The sequence below is a fragment of the Nicotiana sylvestris genome, chromosome 1 (assembly GCF_000393655.2).
Source record: "Nicotiana sylvestris chromosome 1, ASM39365v2, whole genome shotgun sequence".
In the NCBI taxonomy this organism is placed as follows: Eukaryota; Viridiplantae; Streptophyta; class Magnoliopsida; order Solanales; family Solanaceae; genus Nicotiana; species Nicotiana sylvestris.
Window position 1 is genome coordinate 118,248,445 of NC_091057.1, and position 20,320 is coordinate 118,268,764.

Here is a 20,320-nt window from a genome sequence, read left to right on the forward strand (position 1 = left end):
TCTTTACGAAAGAAACTACAAGCATAGCAAATGAGTCAATAGAATTAAGTGGTAAATTGTGGTACCATATCATAGCTCCCTTTGACAGGGTCTCTCCAAATTTCTTTAGCAAGAAAGATTCGATCTCGTCATCCACTATATCGTTCCCTTTGATAGCACATGTGTTAGAGGTGATGTGCTCATTTGGATCAGTCGTTCCATTGTATTTAGGAATATCGAGCATGCAGAACTTCTTGGGGATCGGCTTGGGAGATGCGCTCGGTGGGGAAAGGTTTTTGCACGAATTTTTTGGAGTGCAGACCCTTCAATATCGGTGGTGCCCCCAGGATTTGATCGATCTTGGAGTTGTAAGTTTCCACCTTCTTGTCGTTTGCCTTGATCTTTTTTTCCCCTACTCAATTTGTTTTGTTAGTTCTTAGAGCATCTTCATGATTGCAGGATTGGTCTCCGATTCTTTTTCGTTCGATTTCCTTGAAATCAATTCGACCATGTGGACAATTTCCTGAGACAGCTCAAGCTCGACCCTACTCGGTGGGTGATTTTGTGTTAGAGCTCGGTTATCGTTGCATGTTGAGCCTGCAACATTTCGAAGATCACCTGCAGGCTGATCCTGCCATCTTCGCCGCCATGTGTGCTTTGAGCGACTGATCGAACATCCCCACGGACGCTGCCCTCGAGATCGATGACCAAATTTGCGTTGATGGCTACATGTGAGCTGACGTTAATTGGATCTACAACCGGAACTCCATCGATGCCAACCAGGGGTAAATTGTTCCCTGGTGCTATGTTATCAATTTCATCGTGGTGGCCGAAATCATTGTCAACGTGTAGAGGTGCTGACTAAGAGTTCAATATTTTGTTCCTGAAATCAAAGATACTCTAAAGAACAGGTGTAAAATAATGTGTATTATGAAAGGTTGTACCAGATAATCACTATTATCCTTAGCCACACAGTGGGCACCAAACTGTTTACCTTTAAAATTGGATAACAATTGAATTTATACGCGATTTTAAGGATATGTGATATAACTTGATACAAATTAAGAAGACAAGTTGATATTGAAATTAACGATAAGAAAATAAATGCAAACCACACAAATTGAATATCCTTAGCCTCTGAGTTTGATCACCCTCGAGCCAAGGAACGTCACAACTAATGTTAGAGTTACAAGATGACAAGAACTAGAAATGATCAGAATATTGCTTTCTTTGTCCGTGCTACAGTGTGTCCTATAAATGATAATAACCCCTGTTTATATAGTAGGGGTGTCCTACTCTTGGTACAATTCTATACAAGGTAAAAATCTCATGATTTGCCAATTAATCATCCTCTTCTTGATACGTGCAGAAATTTTCATCGTACTTTTCGACCGATTGCGGATATTTTGGCTTTCCGTTATTTGGCTCAACAAGTTTCCCTCCATCTTGTTCGGTCTCGATCTTGTTCGGTCTCTAGGTTACGAGCTCGACGATCTAATTTTGCGCCTTGGTTTGATATAACCCGAGCTCGAGCTTTGACCTGCCATGTTTCAGCCTCGATTGATCAAATAATGGACGAACCCAATTTCGACCATATACAGAAGTATATCATTTTTACCTCATATTATATTCGCATGTGCGATGAATTCAGGATATGGGACGCAAGTTCAAGTTAGTAGTCATTACAAAAGCATATTAAAATATGGATATGGTTATTAATCCAACACCACCTCAGGCTCAAATAGGATTTGCTTTTTCCAATAATATTTTCTACTGTTATACTGGTTTTTGATTCTTCTTAATTAATCAACATGGTCTTGGAAAAGTTATTGCAATGGTGGGAGATGGAATTAACTACCCACTAATGTATTTTAGAGGTGAATATAATTTTTAATATATGTGCAGGTTCTCGAACATGCAATTAATATTAGTATCATATAAAAGTAGTCTCGAAGGTAATCCGCCTAAGCTACTGTTTGGCGTTGTGCTTTAGCTGTTACATCATAATTTCCATAAATAGGTTACAGAATTTAAATTTTATATTTGCATAAATTGGCCTAATATGCATTTAATTGGATAAACATAATCGATGAGAATTCATATGGCCGACTCCATTCGTTTAAATTATGGTGTAGTTGTTATTGTTGTTGAGATTCCACGTAGCAGTTGTAGGTAAGATCTACGTGACAGCGATTGTGTTCTTAGACGACTATGTTATTACACGTTAATTGAAGTACATTGAATCTACCACTATGTGGTTGATTTTGAATCAAAAGTGCTAATAATTACTCCGATTCCATTCATTGTCCTCGTACTGCATGCATGCCGAGTCGAATTAATATATTATTTTTTAACTTGAAATAATCTTTATGCTAAGTTCATACGTGGCAGCGTGTGTTCAATAGCACAACATGAATAATGTTGAAGTGTCTAATAGGAACAAGCCTTAGTTCAAATATCTAAATGAAAATTGATAATAACTTTAAGAGACCGCATAAATAGATTGAAGCGGATGTGTGCCGCGGAGTTTATATTTGCAAAGATAAGTTTAGGGCCTTTTATTAAGCCGCACCTAACTAAAGTAATATCCCGTGCTGCAAGCCGCAGCCTATGACAAGACAGACTTTGGTAATTCATTATAAATATTTGGATAGCTCTACAGTTGCAACTGCAGAGATGGGTAGCATTCATTTCTCTTTGAAAATATTGGTATCTAACTAGTCACATACCACATAATATGGGTACTCTCATATTGTCTTGAGAAAATTTCAGCATATATAGTAGGTACTGGACTCCATCTACATAAGTAGAATCATTCAAGAAATCCAGGTGATTTTGTACATGTGCAAATGCTTTACTTAATTAGTTTTCCAGTATAATTTCCCTGCAACACATAGTTTTCCAATACTTGTTAGGCCTGATAATATCTTATGTACAAGGATTTATAATATGAATTTAACCCCCATAAGTTTTCTTACCTCTAGCTCACTTCTGTGAACATTCTTCATCAATGGAATCGTGCTGCATTAATCAGTTTCTAGAAGGCAAGACCATTTTCATCACTGGTGCAACTGGCTACCTAGCAAAGAGTACCTTCTCTTTCTCTGTCCTATATATAGGTTGCACTAACAGTGCTTCTTGAGGAGATGATAACATAGATGAAATTTCTAGTGCTTTATTTGTTACATATTAATGTAGTTCTCATCGAGAAGATACTCCGTGTCCAGCCAAATGTGAAGAAGCTCTACTTGCTAATTAGAGCTCCAGATTCAATTCAGCTAAAGAGCGTTTTAACAACGAGGTACGTACTACTGCAACATAACCAATAGTAGTAGCAGTAGAAATAATAGCCATCATATTAGACTATACAGCTCCAATCCACATGACAATCCAAGATTTTCAGAGTTAAAGAATATGTTTTAATTGCAGGTGATAAAGACGGACCTGTTCAGAGTTCTAAGGGAGAAGTGGGGTGCAAAGCTACATTCCCTTATAGAAGACAAGGTTTTCCCAGTTGTTGGTGATATAGCTTGTGACAGTTTGGGGATAAATTCTGAGATGAAAGATGAGATGTGCAGAGAAATAGACATAATTGTAAACTCAGCTGCTACGACAAGATTTGATGAAAGGTAGTTCTGTAGAATAACAATATTATTCCTTGAAAAAAGAATAGAATAATGTACTCCATTCTTTTGCAGATATGATACTGCAATAAGGATCAATGCATTGGGTACCTTGAATGTTCTCAAATTTTCCAAGCAGTGTTCAAAACTAAAGATGCTTCTCCACGTAAGCATAGGTCAGCTCCATAGTCTTCCTTGTGCTTAATTAACTAACATTCATTATCATGACTTTGGGCCCGCGCATTGACTTAACATAAAGACCGATTCTTTTCAGCCTATGTTTGTGGAGAAAAGGAAGTATTGATACTAGAGAAACCATTGCACTATGGAGAGACGCTTAATGGAGGCTCTCAATTGGACATAGAAGTGGAGCAAAAGTTGGTAGAGGAGACACTAAAAGACCTTAAAGCTAGGAATGCCACTGAAAAAAAAGTAACTTTAGCTGTGAGAGTTCTAGGTAATGAGAGGTAAACGTTCCATAAAATCAGCCTCATTGATAAAATTGGTATTTGTACCCTATTCTTTTGAAGATTTATAGGGTTCTTTACCACCTTTCACGGCAATTATGATTCTTCAGGGCAAAGATACATGGATGGCCAAACACATACTCGTTCACAAAAGCAATGGGAGAGATGCTTTTGGGACACCTGAAGGAGGATCTCCAACTCATAATCCTTCGGCCAACAATTATATCGAGCACATACAAGGAGCCATTCCCAGGATGGACTGAAGGACTGAGGTAATGACTATATACCATTCATGCATGCACACATGGAAAAGAAGAATAAGTCTTAACGAAACCAATCAGGTTCTTCCTTCCACAGAACCATGGACACCTTCATTGTTGGATATGGTAAAGGGAAACAGAATGTTGCGATGGGTGATAGAGAATCAATACTGGATGTCGTATGTGACTCATGTGTATACCTTATCTCATAATGGAATGCACAAGTTTCTCTTATTTGCATCAGCTGGTCTTAATTAGTTCATCTACACTTCGAGTTCCTAAGTATGCACACTTTCTTAATGCCATCTTGCAATTTTGCCCAGATTCCAGCTGATATGGTTGTGAACTCAGTCATCGCGGGAATGGTAACCCGTAGAAATCGATCTTCCCATACAGCTATTTACCATATTAGCTCCTCTAGGACGAATCCACTAAAAAGTACTGATCTTATGCAATTTTCCGCTGAATACTTCAAGAAGAATCCATGGATTAACGAAACAGGAACGCCAGTCAAAGTCAAGAAATTTCATTTACTGGATAGCATGGCTAGCCTTCACACAAATACATAGCTATCCACTACATGCCATTATTAAAGGTTAGTTTTCATAGTAACGTCTTCTTAGATAAACTGTAAAATTTTAGCCTTTTTGGCTTCACTTGACCATGAAGTAGATAGTACCAACTTGGATTATTTGTGCTTATAGATGCATTTATTGGAAAAATATGGGATACCACACATATAAATTTCAACATTTCTAACATAGAACACTAATCAGTTAGACCAAAACTCTCTTTCGTTGAAAATCAGCTGGTATAAACTAGAAAACTCGTGATAAATACAGGTAAAAGAGGAAAAGACCATGGTATGCAAGAGAGATGTATCAAAAAAACAGACAGAGTGTTTATGAATGTTGACATGCACTTGAGCATTGATCGGTTACCACTGGTTAAGTTTATGTTTTAACATGTGTCAGATATTAAAGTGGGCAAACTTGATACTTTGCCAACATTTGCAAGAGCTGCATACAGACTTGGAAAGAAGGATCAATCTCGTCATTCGACTAGCTGAACTCTACAAACCCTATACATTATTCAAAGGAATGTGAGTTCATTAGTATTATGTTATATTAACACATTCAAGTAGTCAACAACAGCTCGTTTCAGTATTTATTAATTAATCAAATTTAAAGCTGTGCCTAATTGCTATTCTAATACCATTACTGCTGATTTTTACCAGTTTCAATGATACCAATGCTGAAATGTTGCAAATGGCAACAAGAGAAAGTAATGCAGATGATACATTTAATTTTGATCCAAGAACCATTCAGTGGGAAAAATACTTCAAGGAAATTCGTATTCCCGGATTAGTGAAATATGTTTTCTAAAAAAACAGAATTATGCGAATAAAAAAGGCTGATATGCTACACTGCTTAAAGCTGTGTTGCTGCTTAAATTCCATTATGAAGTTGTTCAAATGACAATGTCAGTTCAAGAAAATATTGGCGGTATTATATGTAATTGAAGGACTGCTTTCTTTGTTTCACATATAACTAATAGTAACTATTTACCAGCAAACTGAACTCAAAGATTGGGTTCATTTTCTTGTACATATGTTACGGCTTTCATCAGAAGAATAAGTAGCTTTTATATATCATACACGATTTTATATGATGTCTATTCATTTCTCCATTTTTTTTTCTGATTGATAATTTATGTCAATACATCAACAACTTGATCGATCCTTTATTTGATCATTCTTTCTTCTTCTTTTTTTCAGCTATAGCAAGTGAAAAATTGCTTCAACTAATTAGAAAACAAATTAAAGAAAAATGTCCAAGGATCAGATAATTATTTATGCAATTTTCATCCACCAAAATTCAAGAGTTAAACAAGTAGAACAAGGACTGAAACATTAATAATTTAGCAAGTAGAGGCCAATATGAAGAAATAGATAATTAATTACCAATCTCTCAAGAAGGATGAACCTTGTTAGAGCTGTGAGAAGAAATGGCTTTAATAGCAGATTTCATAGAGGCACCAGCAGAATTAACAGCACTTTCAATATACTTTTTAGCAGCAACTGTAGCCACTTTTTCCATAGTTTTTCCCATTTTTCTTGCTCTTTCAGCAACACCCACTAAGCTATCATACTCAGCTTTAGCCATTTGGTTCATTTCTTCCTCGAAGCGGCGGAATTCTTCCATGGCGTCTTCCATTGCAGTGTTGAGATGATCCTCTGCTTCTTTCATGTAATTCTCAGCTTCTTCAACTTGTTTTTCTTGATCTAATTCCATAGCTGCCCAAGCCTTATAAGCTTCCACTTCGAAGAGTTTCATGAGATCATCTTCTATGGTGTAAGGGTCGAAGTTCTTGTCCCAAAGAGCTTGATCTGAAAGAATGGTGAATTGAGCAAAAAGAGCCTCCATTTTTTTGTGTTACTGTTTTGAATTTGGGAATGGAGAAAAATGGGGTTTCAGAATTTCAGTGGTGAAGGGAATTTATTCATTTGGATTTGATGATTGAAACAGTGTTTAGATAGTCGAAAGCCACTTTGGTAAAGGAATGGTAGATAGGGCCCCCAACATGCTCCTCCAAGGCACACCAACGGTTCAGTTGAATTTAGGCACTATCTTGCTTCTCTCTTTTTCCTTTTATTTTTTAGGGAAAATTTTACTAATTGGGCTCCTTACTTTTCAATTTTATAGCATATATTTCAATTTATAATTAATTAGCCTAAAAATAATATGCTAATATTCAACATTCAACTTCAATAGGTTTTCAAAACTACTAGTTAATTTTTAGAAAAGATTGCTCAAACTTTTAAGTTAATTTTCGAATCAGTAACTGTAACTCAATTATTAGTTCAACAAACTAAATCTATTTGGGTGGTGAAAATTAAATTTTTAACAAGTTTAAATATGTGGATTTAAATTCTGAATTTGATTTTGTGAAAAATCTGGAATGGTGTTATTTAGGCTTGTTAGAATAGTATATAGAGGTTGTATCTAAAATTTGAAGTCATTTAATGGAGATTTGGACTTTGTTTGAACAAGAATTATAACTGAAAATCGTGGAAGAAGTTCGTCTATAGACGTTTATATAAAGGTGTATAAAAATGTATAATAGTGTATAAGGTGTGTTTCTACACTCATATACACTATTATACAAGATTATACATAATTATACAAAAAAAAAACTGATTTTGTCTTATTCCTTGCGCCTTTTTTGAAATTTAACTCAAATCTTGCTCAAATCACTTTAAATTTAAATTTTGAACTCCTTTTGATATTTTCAATCAATTGGAACAACGCTCAATCCAAACAACTAACAAACTCAAAAAAAAAACCATTTTCGAAAGCAAAGCTTTGAATGGTCTTCAATGGTAGACTTCTACTTTTTAATTTTCTTACATTGCAACCAGGTGCACAAGAGAAGAAGCAGAAAATATACGACCCCTTGAAGCATATGTAGAATATGTGAGAAGAAAAGAGAGTGAAAACAATGATTGTGAGAATACAAATTTAACTCCATAGTTTTTAGAAGCAATGGTTGTAAGGGCACAATTTTGAATTTGTTAGTGCTTTCAAAATATGTACAATATGGGCTAGGTCGGGTAAAACTTAAAAACATGGGCTTTTTTTATTATGGTGTGAAGTCATGTGTATTTTCTTGTAATTCTTTATTTTTTTAATTCTTTTTTTTATTTATAGAAGTACATTTTTCTTGTACTTTTTCTTTATTTCCTTTTTGTTTTATCAAGTAGGTGTTTGAACATAAAAATTACGTATAATTTTTGAATAAAATAGTATTTGGAGTTAAGTTGAAAAATGGTGTTTGTAATTTAAAATTGGGTTTGGATATGTATTTCACTTGAAAAATATTGAGTTTTGTGAGTGGGAAAAATAAGATTTTGAAAATCTTGATATTGAAAAATTCATTTTCGAATTTTTTAAAAAAAACTTGCAAAATTTTATGGACAAACACATTATTGAAAAAAAATTGAAAAATTAAAATATTTTTTATGGACAAACGGGTCCTTAATAAGTTGAATTTTGAAATCGTAACACTATAATATAAATTGTTACTTGTATAATAACAAAATAACTAAAACTGGATTTGTTATTAACGGGAGAGGAAATTTCAAAAAATATTACGATTTTATATTTAATTACAATTCGCATTTATTGTTTCAATATTTATCATTCATAGCAAATCTTTCCTTGTTAGACGTATGTATTCACTGTATTGGTTTGTGCAACTAATACAAAGTGTGTCAACTATATTTGTTCGCGCAACTAATACAACCTGTATCAACTGTATTTAACGAATACAACCAAAACAAATACAAAAATACAGGTATATGTACAAGGATACAAACAATCAAAATACAATACATTGGTACATAACCACAAAATACCATCAAACATATACAGTACCAAAAAAATCTCATACCTGAAAAAAAAATACATACATGGTACAAATCAAGGCGAAATATAGAAAATACGGGGTTTTGCTGAAAAATTCCTCTCTCGTAATATAGAAGTACAAGTACATTTATTATAAAATTCAAATATATCTACCGATAATAATTTTATAAAGTGTAAATATAAATAATAAATACTGGGTATAAATTAGTTACACCATACAATTTTTATTTTAATGGAAATGTCTAAGGGGGTGGTGAAGTGGGCCACGAGTGTAGCATTTTGTCAAAGCCATCATCAATCCTTAGGGACAAATAAATGTGGGTAGTACTAGTCTTGACTTGTAATTATGCTTATTCGATGTAGCCGATTACATCACAAATTATTATGTATCACATCTTGGTTTCTTAGTTCTTAAATCGAACAAATTGATCTTTCAAGCAATTATATGCAAAAGAATGGTAAAAACTTACCCATATCGGATGTATACCCAATTTAATTAAGTTAATCATAAATAACAAACTAAAGATTATTAGGAGTCTTATTTCCGAAGAACAATTTTTTTAAAAATGGAGTATATCTAATATAAAGTATCGAGTAAAATTTAGGTTTTCCGTCACATTACTATCTTTAATTTCGCTCAATTTTCTTCACATTGGTTTCATTCTTCATCGCAGATTTAACAAGAAGTTGAAGTTTACTTTTTCAACGATGCAATTGCAAAATTAATGTACATTATTATGCCAAAAACTCAATTGAAAATGTATTGGGGGAGACAAGTTTTGCAAATAAGCATAGGCTATCTTTTGCTTAGGAGTAAGCAAAATTAAATTACAAATATATAACTTCAATAAATGTGGAGCTATCTTTATATTTTTATTGAACATTTGAAAGTATCAGGAAAGAAATGTAGTCCGCCTCTTCTTCTTTTTTTCCCCTTATTAATAAATCCTAATAAACTACATCTTTGTTTTGTCGTATAATCTATGGAATAATTTTTGAACAAATGAATATCTAGCTACAAACTTGAGTTTTTCCTAGTTGGTTTCTTGTGTTTTCGGTAACTTGCGGTTGATTCAAGTTGACGTTAATATAAGGAACATAACAAAGAATAGCAAAATTATTAAGTAGTTTTATACTATTATTTAAAATCATGTGAAAAATATGTAGTAGTTAACTATGGTTATATACTAAGAAATGTGGTTAAATAAAATGACATGTGTCATTTATTTATAGGATGGGTGTAAACAATATTTACCCAAAAGAATTGATAATATGGTTGATGACTCTGTTCTCAAGTTGAGTAAACTGTCTTTCCAAGCAAATTAAATGGTGGGGCAAATATTTGACCAAATTGATTTAGTTGTAAGATTAAATGAACTTGTAACTCTTCGAACCAAATAAGTTAAGAGCAAACAACTAGGAGTACATTACCATCGCTAGGAGTCATGTTGCTATGGACTGGATAAATGAAAATAGGACTCTACGTTTTGATCCTAATTTTCTTTGGGAAGATTAAAGCGGCCATCAATAGCTTTTCTTATATAGACACTACTACTCACTCGTTAAGAACATCAAATATCAAATTTGTCTAAATTATGAGGTTTGTATCATGAGGAATATATTAATGCAAATGAAGTTTCATAGATTTTAATATGAGAAGAATGCCATAAAAGTTCTCCCAATAGATGATTTCATTGTGATAAATCATTTATTTACAAATTAGAAGAGAGAAAAAAAGAAGAAGATTAATTGGAAGAAAAAGAATTTAAGCTTATCTGATAATTTCATTGAATCATTGGTGATCAATTGTTTATCTATATACTCTTCCAATCATCATATTCGAAGGAACAAACTGTTTCACCACTGAAACCCCATTTTTCTTCATTCTCGAATTCACATCAGTAGCACAAAACTGGAGGCTTTTTCTGAGTATGATTGCTGCCAAAAATTAAAGCAATTTCCTCTCACTCTAACAAGGTTCGTCGTTCTTGAGAGATGGGTAATTAATTATTTATTTCTTCATATTGGACTATACTTGCTAAATTAATAGTTTCAGTCCTTGTTCTACTTGTTTAACTCCTGAATTTTGGTGAATGAAAATTGCACAAATAAGTACCAGATGTCCAGATCCTTTCTTGGAACAAAATTTTCTTTGTTTATTTTTTAGTTAGTTGAAGCAATTTTTTCGCTTGCGATAGCTGAAAAAAAGAAGAAGAAGAAGAATGATCAAATCAAGGATCAATGAAATTGTTACTGTATTGGCATAAATTATCAACAGAACAAATAATTGAAAAGCTATATTTTTCTGATGAAGGCAAGTAACATATGTACCAGAAAAGAACCCAATCTTTGACTTCAATTAGCAGGTATATAGTATATGCGAAAAAATGAAAGTGGTTCTTCAGTTACATATAATACTTCCATTATTTCTTTAACGACATAGTCATTCAAACAAATACATGATGGAATTTAAGCTTCCTTTTAACACATAATCCTTCTTTCTCAGAAACTGTACTTCACTAATCCAGGAATATGAATTTCCTTGAAGTATTTTCCCACTGAATAGTTGTTGGATCAAAATTAAATGTGTCATCTGCATTACTTTCTCTTGTTGCCATTTGCAACATTTCAGCATTGGTGTCATCGAAACTGGTAAAAATCAGCAGTAATGGTGTTAGAATAGCAATTTGGATCAGCATTAAGTTTGATTAGTAGTAATTAGATGCTTAAACAAGCTGTTGCCTATTTGGATGTGTTAATAAAAAACTACTGACATCTTCCCTTCTTTTATGGTACAAATCAGCAGTAATGGTGTTAGGCCAATGAGTGGTTCTTTGCTTTATTCAGTTCCCCTTTTATTTCTTTTCAGGCAGTTTTAGTCTGTACTAGTATATCACGCTTTAAAAAGTTGACTGATGTTAGTTCAAACATCAAGGAGTTTAAATCAAAACGAACTTTGAATTAAAACTTAAAGAGGAAGAGAGGAAAGGACGCCCAAGATTAAACTCACATTCCTTTGAACAATGTGTAGGGTTTGTAGAGGTCAGCTAGTCGAATGACGAGATTGATCCTTCTTTCTATGTCTGTGTGCATCTCTTTCAAATGTTGGCAAAGTATCAAGTTTGTCCACTTTAATATCTGGAACATGTTAAAATATACACTTAGCCAGACGGTACGCTATCAATGCTCAAGTGCGTGTCAAAAATATTATTTGATGTATCCATATTCTGGTTTACATCTATAAGCATATATAGTCCAGGTTAGTAACAGTCCTACTTTATGGCCTAGTGAAGTCAAAGTATCTTAGCAGTTTATTCAATGAAAACAAACCTTTAACAAACCTTTAACAAAGTATTTGTGAAGGCTAGCCATGCTATCCAATAAATGAAATTTCTTCACTTTGACTGGCTTTCCTCTTTCGTCAATCCATGGATTCTTCGTGAAGTAATCAACAAAAAATTCTATAATATCAGCACTTTTTAGTTGACTCCTTCTGGAGGAGCTAATGTTGTAAACAGTTGTAGGGGAAGAACGATTTCTATGGGCTACCATTGCCGCGATGACTGAGTTCACAACCATGTCTGCTGGAATCTGCGCAACATGGCAAAGTGGCATTAAGGAAGTGTGGGTTGTGAACACTTTAGAACTCGAAGTGTTAGATGAACTAATTAAGACCAGCTGACACAAACAAGAGAGATTTCTGTAGTTCATTATGACATTAAATATGTACATTCACATACCACATCCATTATTGATTCTTTATCAGCCATACGAAAACTCTGTTTTCCTTTACCATAGGCAGCAATGAAGATGTCCATGGTTCTGTGGGAAGGAAGAATCATATTGGCTTACTAAAACTTGTTTTTTTCTTATGTCCATAAATGGTATATAGTTCTTAATTACCTCGATCCTTCAATCCATCCACGGAATGGCTCCTTGTAAGTGCTTAATATAATTGTTGGCCGTAGCATTATGAGTTGGAGATTGATCGAAGCCTACCCTGCACTACTATTGAGTAGCGAGAGAGGGTCGAAGCAGCTTTTACCCGATTTAGGGTCGGGAGCGATTTCCACAGAGAGCTACAAGTTGGAGTCGGGTATCTATCTAGTTTGGAGTCGTGTATGTGTTCCAAATTACACTTCTTAACATTTTTGGGTTTTTGTTTTACTTCTACTTTTATCAAACTACAATGGTAAATTAAACTAGAATAAGCGAAGAGTAAAATGTTGCGGGTTATTCAAATGGTTTAAAAGGCACTAGGGTAGTGACTTTCGCTTAGGTGGTCAATTGACGGATAAATTTGTCTAAGGCATGATTGACATATTTGGGGAGTATGATATAACCGTTGCACGATTTTACCCACTCTACACCTCTCGGTGGTTCAAGTGATTTTGCCCGAATTGACTTTCTCAAGATCAATTGGGTATGCAAATTTGCACAAGCAATCAAGGTTCAAGTCGGGTATTACTCTCTCGAGGTTTAACCCTTTAATTGGGACTATCAATCTCTTGAGTACGCTCCAATTCCTTGTTGGACCAATTTCAGAGACTCAATCAAGCTCTCTTTCTCAAGAAGAGATCAAGTCAACTAAACACAAACTAGTGTTTGCAACCACTAATTCAGCAATTAAACATGAAATTAGCCCAAATATCAAACACCCATAGTCAATCTAGCCCTAAAACACAAGACTCATCAATTACCCACACTAGGGTTGAGCCACAACCCTAGCTTATGGGTTTAGCTACTCATAATTAAAGAAGAAAAACAAGAAATAGATGAAGAACAACTCATATTAATTAATTACTAAGATAAACAAGAAGATTCAATGTTGAAATGTAGCTAAAATTACTCAAAACAGCTAAAACTATGAAGTCACGAGCGCAGCTCTAAAGAGAAAACTATCTGATTACCTAAAAATGGGAAAAGAAGCTATTTATACTAAGCTGAAAAATCTATACAAAAATACCCCTGCGGGGCTAGTGCGGCCGCACTAAGGCTCTTGACATAAAAATCCATCTCTCTGAACTCAGGTAATGCGAACTGCACAGAATGGAGTGCGACCGCGGAGGCTTCTAGTGCGGTCCGCATGAAATGGAGCGTAGACCGCATTGGCTTGAAACTCAGAACTGGCAACTCTCTGATCCTTCTTACTGCGGACCGCACTAAATCGAGTGTGGCCGCATTGATCCCTGTGCGGACTGCACAAAACCTACTGCGGGCACATTGCTCTTTTTGCCTGAATATCATACTCTCTGAACCTCACTTGTGCGGACCGCACCGAATGGTGTGCGGCCGCACTGACCTTGTTTTGTCTGAGCTTTGTCTTGTCTTGATACTTGTGCAAGTTTCAATCCTTTTGACCTGATCTTTGACATCTTGTCACCTTGTTGATCAAACCTGCAATCAAGCACAACTTGTGAGCCTTTGGTACTATTTTGTACACATTTCTAATCAAAACTTAAGCAAGAAAGAGTATAACATGTATCAAAATCCCTAGGTATCAACTCCCTCAAACTTAAGCTTTTGCTTATCCTCAAGCAAACAAAATAAGACTCACCCCTCAAGGGAAAATCCAAGAAAATTCAGCTGTCCTAAAGTAACCTCATCTAGCATCAATTGTGACTAACAATTGCCCTCAATATAAATGAATCATTAACAACATTTACTCTTTGAAACACCATGGATTAAATGCGACACAAGAGCATCCAGAGTTGACTCAACACATCAAAGAACTCTTTCTATTACTTTGGTCATTGTGGAACCCAAACTCACACATCCTCAACTCTCCCTAAGCAAACCTCACCATTAGAATAGTGGCACTCAGAACGAGGTCAATGGAAGTTCACTCATCTCTCTCAAGAAAAAGTCACAAGTCCGGCTCTAAGTACCATATGCTTGCCCCTTATGTGAGTCACCACTAATGTAAGTTAAATTCAACTCAAGATGATATAGGGCTTTTGTGGAAACATGGTGAAGGTTTTTGGTTCAGGGTAGGAAATGTTTGGTCTAAGTAGGTTCCATCTTCCCTTAAGCACTTCTTTTTGTTTCATTCGACACACATTCCCTTGACTCTTTGAGTCATTTCACTTCTTTCTAAGGGGTTAGAGAGACACACTGTCACTCTTTCTTATACATTTCAGATCTTTTCTCTTTTCTCTTTTCTCAACTTTCCACACCTTTTATTCTTTGCTTTTCTTGAATCCCTTTTTATTCAATTCTACCTTGAGCATTCTTTTTGTCTTTTTGCTTTTCTTTCTTTTTCATTACCTTTCCTTTTCTTCATTTTGTACCTTTTTACCACTTTGTTGACATCCTCGTCTCTCCCCCCAAACTTATACTTTTTCCATGTGCTAAAGAAAAGATCAGGTGCCAAGAGAAGGTATTTTTTAGAATGGGTAAAGGCTTGTATCATGGTTCTTTAAAGGAAAAAGATCTAAGGCTCAAAAGGATTGACTAGGGATCTTATCATTGGTAGGTTATGGAAGTGTTCGAGCTATCATTTGGACCAAGGAGAGCCTATAATCATGTCTCAAGTCAAAATTCACTTAGGATTTCACCTCAACAAATATTCAGAGCAAGTTCTATACTAGTGGCTTGGGACTTGGACTTGCAATGCAATTCTCACCACACAAGCTATGGAATTGCTAAAGACACAGAGTCGGGAGCCCACAACGACCTTAGATAAGATTTGAGCACACAATGGTCCCGAAAAATCACTTGATGATTATCGGTTAACACAAGAGTCTCAAAGTCACGACTTTCACCATCCTAAACACAACAATTTGTTTTTTATCATAAGATCAAAGGCAAATGTGCTAGGCCCAAGTGAAGCTTTGCTTGAGGCACCCTTAACCACTAATTACTAAAAATAAAAAGAAAAACGGACTCAAACCCTTAAAAAGGTTGTCACGTCATCCATCATTGGGAAGAGCCACCTGATTCACACAAACTCCACATTTGGAAAGAACTGTGGCATTAAGAAAACCAAAGGCTTATTGCAAACTTTCAAAATAAGAAGCTACGAACATAAATAAGAAGCTAAGAACGAAAAATTGCGAAAAGTAAAATGAACATATACAATAGGGGATTTGTCGAATATACAATAGATGGGATGAATATGTACAATGTAACATAACTTTATATACAAACCCAAAGTAAAATAAAAGTACACAAATTGTAACGAAATGTTTAAATTATATACAAACCAAAGATGAAAAATAAAGAAAGCCTAAAAACTGTCAAATATATACAATAATCCAAATCCATAAAAGTAGGGCCTACCCCCTCAAATGAAAGCTGACATTGTCCCTAATGCCAACTAAACTAAATAAGCACTAAAAAGAAAAGGGAAAAGGATATAGAGACTCCCTATGGCCCGTCTGCCTGCATGGGCTCCTGAGTGGTCCCTGGGTCCTCACTATGCTCGGGAACCTCAGACTGGTTCCCTATGGTCTGTTGCTCTGTTGCTGGGACCTGGGCCTGGACTTGGACAGGCTTCTGAGGTGCATCCTCTATAGACTGTGGGACCCGTAGAGGCGGAGGTGCCGACTGAGCCTCAACTGTAGTAGTGAGGATAGACAACTTGGATGACGCTATCTGTATCAAGTTGCTGATACTGAGAAAAGCCTGGCTTAGTCGGTGTGTATTCACTAGATAAGCTCGAGGGTATCTTTGGGTCAACTGAAGTGGATGGGCCAAGAGGAATGTCTGTGGAGGTGGAGGTAGGCTGAGCAGGAGCCACTACCACAACTGGCTTTTCAGACTGGCCAGTTGGAGCAGTAGTTGTTCCCTTAAAGTTCTTGCTCTTTGGGTTGTCATCCCCCTACATGTCGTACCAAGAGAATGGGGCCCTCACTTTGACCTTGATATCAAATGGCCTCTTTTCAACTTTGAGGTCCCTGAAGTACATAGTCGAGAAGCTGGGGAAAGGGTAGCTTCTGTCATGATCATTGCCTATAAGTGTGATTACCCTAGACATTATATTTTCCATATTGATCGAGTACCCCACCATGATTGAAGCCACCAAAACAGCCCGGTGAAGAGGGAGGGAGTTGTCGTAAGTAGTGGGGTCAAGTCTGCTGCACACAAAAGTTTTCCACCCCTTTGCATCGATGTTCAAACTTCTTCTCAGAATCTTGATGCCCGGATTCAACCAATCGGGGGTGATACCAGGGATTGCCAGATACTGTGCCAACCAGGGACGGACCTCCTCGCACATTTCCATCTTCGCCATAAATAGTGCCTCATCCTCCTCATCAAAGCCTAGGTTGTCATTTATTGCTTTCTTATCAAACAGCACCTCCAGATTTCGCACCTTGGTCACTTTTGTGCCCTTTTTTATGTGGGCAACGTTGGTGTAGAATTCCTTGACCAAGTTCGTTGGCATCTACACATTCACCCAAAAAGTAATCCCAGTTAACTCTCTCCCTAAACTGTCTCCTCACATTGGGGTTGTGAGCCAGTAAGTCCCTATCCACAAAGCTCCTCTCCGGGATTAATTTCCTCACCAGCCACCATTCCCTAAACTTGTGATAAGCTACCTCACTAATAAATCGATCTTGCCACACCTCCGGTTTCCTAGTTCTCGCAACCCCGCCAACCTGAGGTTCACCCCCTTCTCCTACTTCTTCTTCTCCTCCTACTTCCTCATCGTCTCCTACTGCACCCTCTACGGATAATGAAGTTCTGGGAGAGGTGGAGTATTCATCCCCACCACCTTCAGCTGAGCCCTCAGACGACCCAGAAGATATATTTAGTAACGCTTGGGCAACAGGGGAAGTGGAAGGAGTGTCTCTTAGTCTGTTTCTCTCCGACCTGTTAGGGATGTACTCTGGGATTCAGTCTTAAGATATCTTCTGGGAGGGCTCGTACTCACTCCCAGACATGTCAATGGCCTTATTAGTATCTTTAGTCATCTTCTCATGTTTTTAATGTTTTGCCGGGCTTGAACAGTCAATCTTACCATTTTCTATTTCCCTCCCCGGGAGGATTCTCCTATGCCTGGTTGTTTAGAGCCCTTGCCCCTTTGTTTCACCATTGTCTGCAAACAAGTTCAGGTATGCTCTGTTAGTATCAGTAGATTCAATTAAGTTCACAGTTGCAGAAGAATAAAGGTTGCAGATAGTTGCAGAAATCACACAGTGCGGACCGCACAAAATGGTCTGTGGTCACACAGAGGCCAATGCGGTCCGCACAGAGGTGGGGTTCAGACTACCCACTCTCTAAACAATTGCTCTATGGACCGCACAAAAAGGCAATGTTGTCCGCATTTAGGCACCGCAGACCGCACAAAAATCACTGCGGTCCGCACTGAGTGCCCAGTTGCGGCACTAACTTAGGGTTCAAAATCATTTGCTTTTAAGTCCAATATTTCACCTTTGTAAGGTTCTTAAGTGATTGTCCATGATTTTTAACCACCTAATTCTACTTCAATCAAAAAATTAATTAACCTAACCTAACCAATTGACGAAAATACGGGAATACTAGAATAAGAGACAAGAAAAACAAAAAGTAGAGGAGAATAACAAAATTAAAGCAATTATAAAGAAGTTAAGTTACCAGTTGTGAGATGAAATGAAGATTGATGAATCCAAGCAATTAATTACGAGCAATAGGGGTGACGAATAGTGCTTTAAGAGTTCTGAGAGTTCAAAGATCGAAAAGTGTAAAAGGAGGGCCTCGGGCCCTATTTATAGAAAAGGACCTGGGGCCCAGCATACCAACCCAGTGCGGACCGCACAAAATGGACTGCGATCCTCACTACACATCATGCTTCAAATTTGAGAAGGCAACTCACTGCGGTCCGCACAAAATATCATGCGGCCACAGTGGTCCACCGTGGACTGCGCAAAATGTAATGTGGCCGCGGTGGCAAACTTCAGAGAGTTGGACATTTCCCTCTTCCTTAGTGCGGTCCGCACTAAATGTAGTGTGTCCGCATTGACAACTTCAGAGACCTGAACACTTTTTCCACTATGTCCTGGTGCATCAACACAATCCTGTAGCATCTCACAACTAGTTAGTCCAAAAATAAATCCTATACTACCATGAAAATCAAAGAAAAAAAAACACATGGGTTGCCTCCCAAGAAGCGCCTGATTTAACGTTGCGGCACGACGCAGGTTACCATCAAATCATTTGAGATAAAGAAGTTCCACCACGTGGCTGTCATCAATTTTTCCCAATTAGTACTTGACCCTATGCCCATTCACTCTAAAAACTTCCCCATTTTTGTTCTTTAAATCAAGAGTACCAAACGGGGTCACACACACCACTTCAAAAGGTCCACTCCATTTTGATTTAAGCTTTCCCGAAAATAGACGTAATCGAGAGTTGAACAAGAGAACCAAATAACCAACTTTGAACTCCTTGCTACGAGCATATTTATCATGAAGATACTTCATCTTGTCCTTGTACAAGGACGAACTGGAGTAGGCATGGAATCATAATTCATCAAGTTCATTAAGCTGCTCCACACGAAGATTAGCTGCAACATCCCATTCAAGATTTAGCTTCCTCAAAGCCCACATGGCCTTGTGCTCTAACTCGACCGGTAGATGGCAAGATTTCCCAAACACCAACCGATACAGAGACACACCAATCGGAGTCTTGTAAGCAGTTCTATAAGCCCATAGAGCGTCATCCAACTTCTTTGACCAATCAGTCTTATTTGCATTGACCGTCTTTGACAATATGCTTTTGATTTCCTTATTGGGGACTTCAACTTGACCACTTGCTTGAGGATGATAGGGAGTAGAAACTTTATAATTGACACCATACTTTGAAATCAAAGTGTCAAAAGCTCTATTGCAAAAATTTGACCCCCCATCACTTAGGATTGCACGAGGAGTACCAAACCTTGTAAAGATGCTCTTCTTGAGAAATGCAATAACACTCCGGGCCTCATTGTTGGGTAGAGCCACGGCTTCGACCCACTTTGAAACATAGTCCACCACCACAAGAATATATATGTTCCCATACGAGCTAACAAACGGGCCCATAAAGTCAATGCCCCATACGTCAAAAATATCAACCTCAAGGATGGTATTGAGAGGCATCTCATCTTTCTTCGAAATTCCACCCGCTCTTTGACATTCATCACACCTCTTCACAAGTTCACTTGCATCTTTGTACAAAGTTGGCCAATAAAACCCACAACTAAGAACTTGGAGGTCATCCTCGCCCCGCCATGATGGCCACCATAGGGAGAGGAATGACAAGCCTCCAAGATACTCAATTGCTCTTCCTCTGGATCACACTATCATATCACACCATCCGTGCAAATCTTGAACAAGTATGGCTCATCCCAATAGAAATCCAAATTATCCCGCTTGAGCTTCTTCCTTTTGTTAGAAGAGATCTCACACGAGATTATACCAGTCACAAGGAAATTAGCAACATCAGCAAACCATGACATATCATTCATCGACAACAAAAGGAGTTATTCGTCAGGAAATCAATCATTGATCTCTAGGCCGTCACAAGGCCTCCCCTCCTCCTCCAAGCGGGACAAGTGGTCCGCCACTTGGTTCTCACTACCCTTCTGGTCCACAATCTCCAAATCA

At 36.9% G+C, this 20,320-nt stretch overlaps 3 protein-coding genes across 5 annotated transcripts; 2 read left to right on the top strand and 1 right to left on the bottom strand.

The window, feature by feature from the left end:
* Window positions 1-2,567: 2,567 nt before the first annotated feature.
* LOC104243224 (fatty acyl-CoA reductase 3-like) lies at window positions 2,568-6,795 on the top strand. 3 transcript variants are annotated; one of them, XM_070167362.1, is made up of 10 exons: window positions 2,568-2,808; window positions 2,964-3,068; window positions 3,178-3,280; window positions 3,409-3,608; window positions 3,678-3,778; window positions 3,877-4,069; window positions 4,180-4,341; window positions 4,653-4,924; window positions 5,304-5,431; window positions 5,567-6,795. In XM_070167362.1, exons 4-8 carry the CDS (start codon window positions 3,538-3,540, stop codon window positions 4,672-4,674), a joined length of 549 nt encoding a protein of 182 aa, XP_070023463.1. In that variant the 5' UTR covers window positions 2,568-2,808; window positions 2,964-3,068; window positions 3,178-3,280; window positions 3,409-3,537; the 3' UTR covers window positions 4,675-4,924; window positions 5,304-5,431; window positions 5,567-6,795. The 3 variants fall into 3 exon arrangements, with proteins under 3 accessions (XP_070023463.1, XP_070023466.1, XP_070023462.1); XM_070167365.1 differs by lacking the exon at window positions 2,568-2,808 and having other exon boundaries at window positions 2,862-3,068; window positions 3,151-3,280; XM_070167361.1 differs by lacking the exon at window positions 2,568-2,808 and having other exon boundaries at window positions 2,862-3,280.
* On the top strand, window positions 4,692-5,714 carry LOC104243223 (alcohol-forming fatty acyl-CoA reductase-like). The gene is made up of 4 exons (XM_070152321.1): window positions 4,692-4,844; window positions 5,172-5,192; window positions 5,304-5,431; window positions 5,567-5,714. The coding sequence occupies exons 1-4, from the start codon at window positions 4,692-4,694 to the stop codon at window positions 5,712-5,714; spliced, it is 450 nt and encodes a 149-aa protein (XP_070008422.1).
* Window positions 6,149-6,913, bottom strand: LOC104243225 (uncharacterized). Its single transcript, XM_009798384.2, has one exon. It carries the CDS (start codon window positions 6,753-6,755, stop codon window positions 6,300-6,302), a length of 456 nt encoding a protein of 151 aa, XP_009796686.1. The 5' UTR covers window positions 6,756-6,913; the 3' UTR covers window positions 6,149-6,299.
* Window positions 6,914-20,320: the final 13,407 nt, after the last annotated feature.

What these genes read in the sequence shown, in the direction of transcription:
- LOC104243225 (XM_009798384.2), bottom strand. Translation starts at nt 6,755, where the DNA reads ATGGAGGCTCTTTTTGCTCAATTCACCATTCTTTCAGATCAAGCTCTT.
- LOC104243223 (XM_070152321.1), top strand. Translation starts at nt 4,692, where the DNA reads ATGGTAACCCGTAGAAATCGATCTTCCCATACAGCTATTTACCATATT. An exon ending in TAAAAGAGGAAAAGACCATG is followed by an intron (nt 5,193 to 5,303) that starts GTATGCAAGAGA and finishes AACATGTGTCAG; the next exon opens with ATATTAAAGTGGGCAAACTT. An exon ending in TATACATTATTCAAAGGAAT is followed by an intron (nt 5,432 to 5,566) that starts GTGAGTTCATTA and finishes GATTTTTACCAG; the next exon opens with TTTCAATGATACCAATGCTG.
- LOC104243224 (XM_070167362.1), top strand. Translation starts at nt 3,538, where the DNA reads ATGAAAGATGAGATGTGCAGAGAAATAGACATAATTGTAAACTCAGCT. An exon ending in ACGACAAGATTTGATGAAAG is followed by an intron (nt 3,609 to 3,677) that starts GTAGTTCTGTAG and finishes ATTCTTTTGCAG; the next exon opens with ATATGATACTGCAATAAGGA. An exon ending in AGAGTTCTAGGTAATGAGAG is followed by an intron (nt 4,070 to 4,179) that starts GTAAACGTTCCA and finishes ATGATTCTTCAG; the next exon opens with GGCAAAGATACATGGATGGC.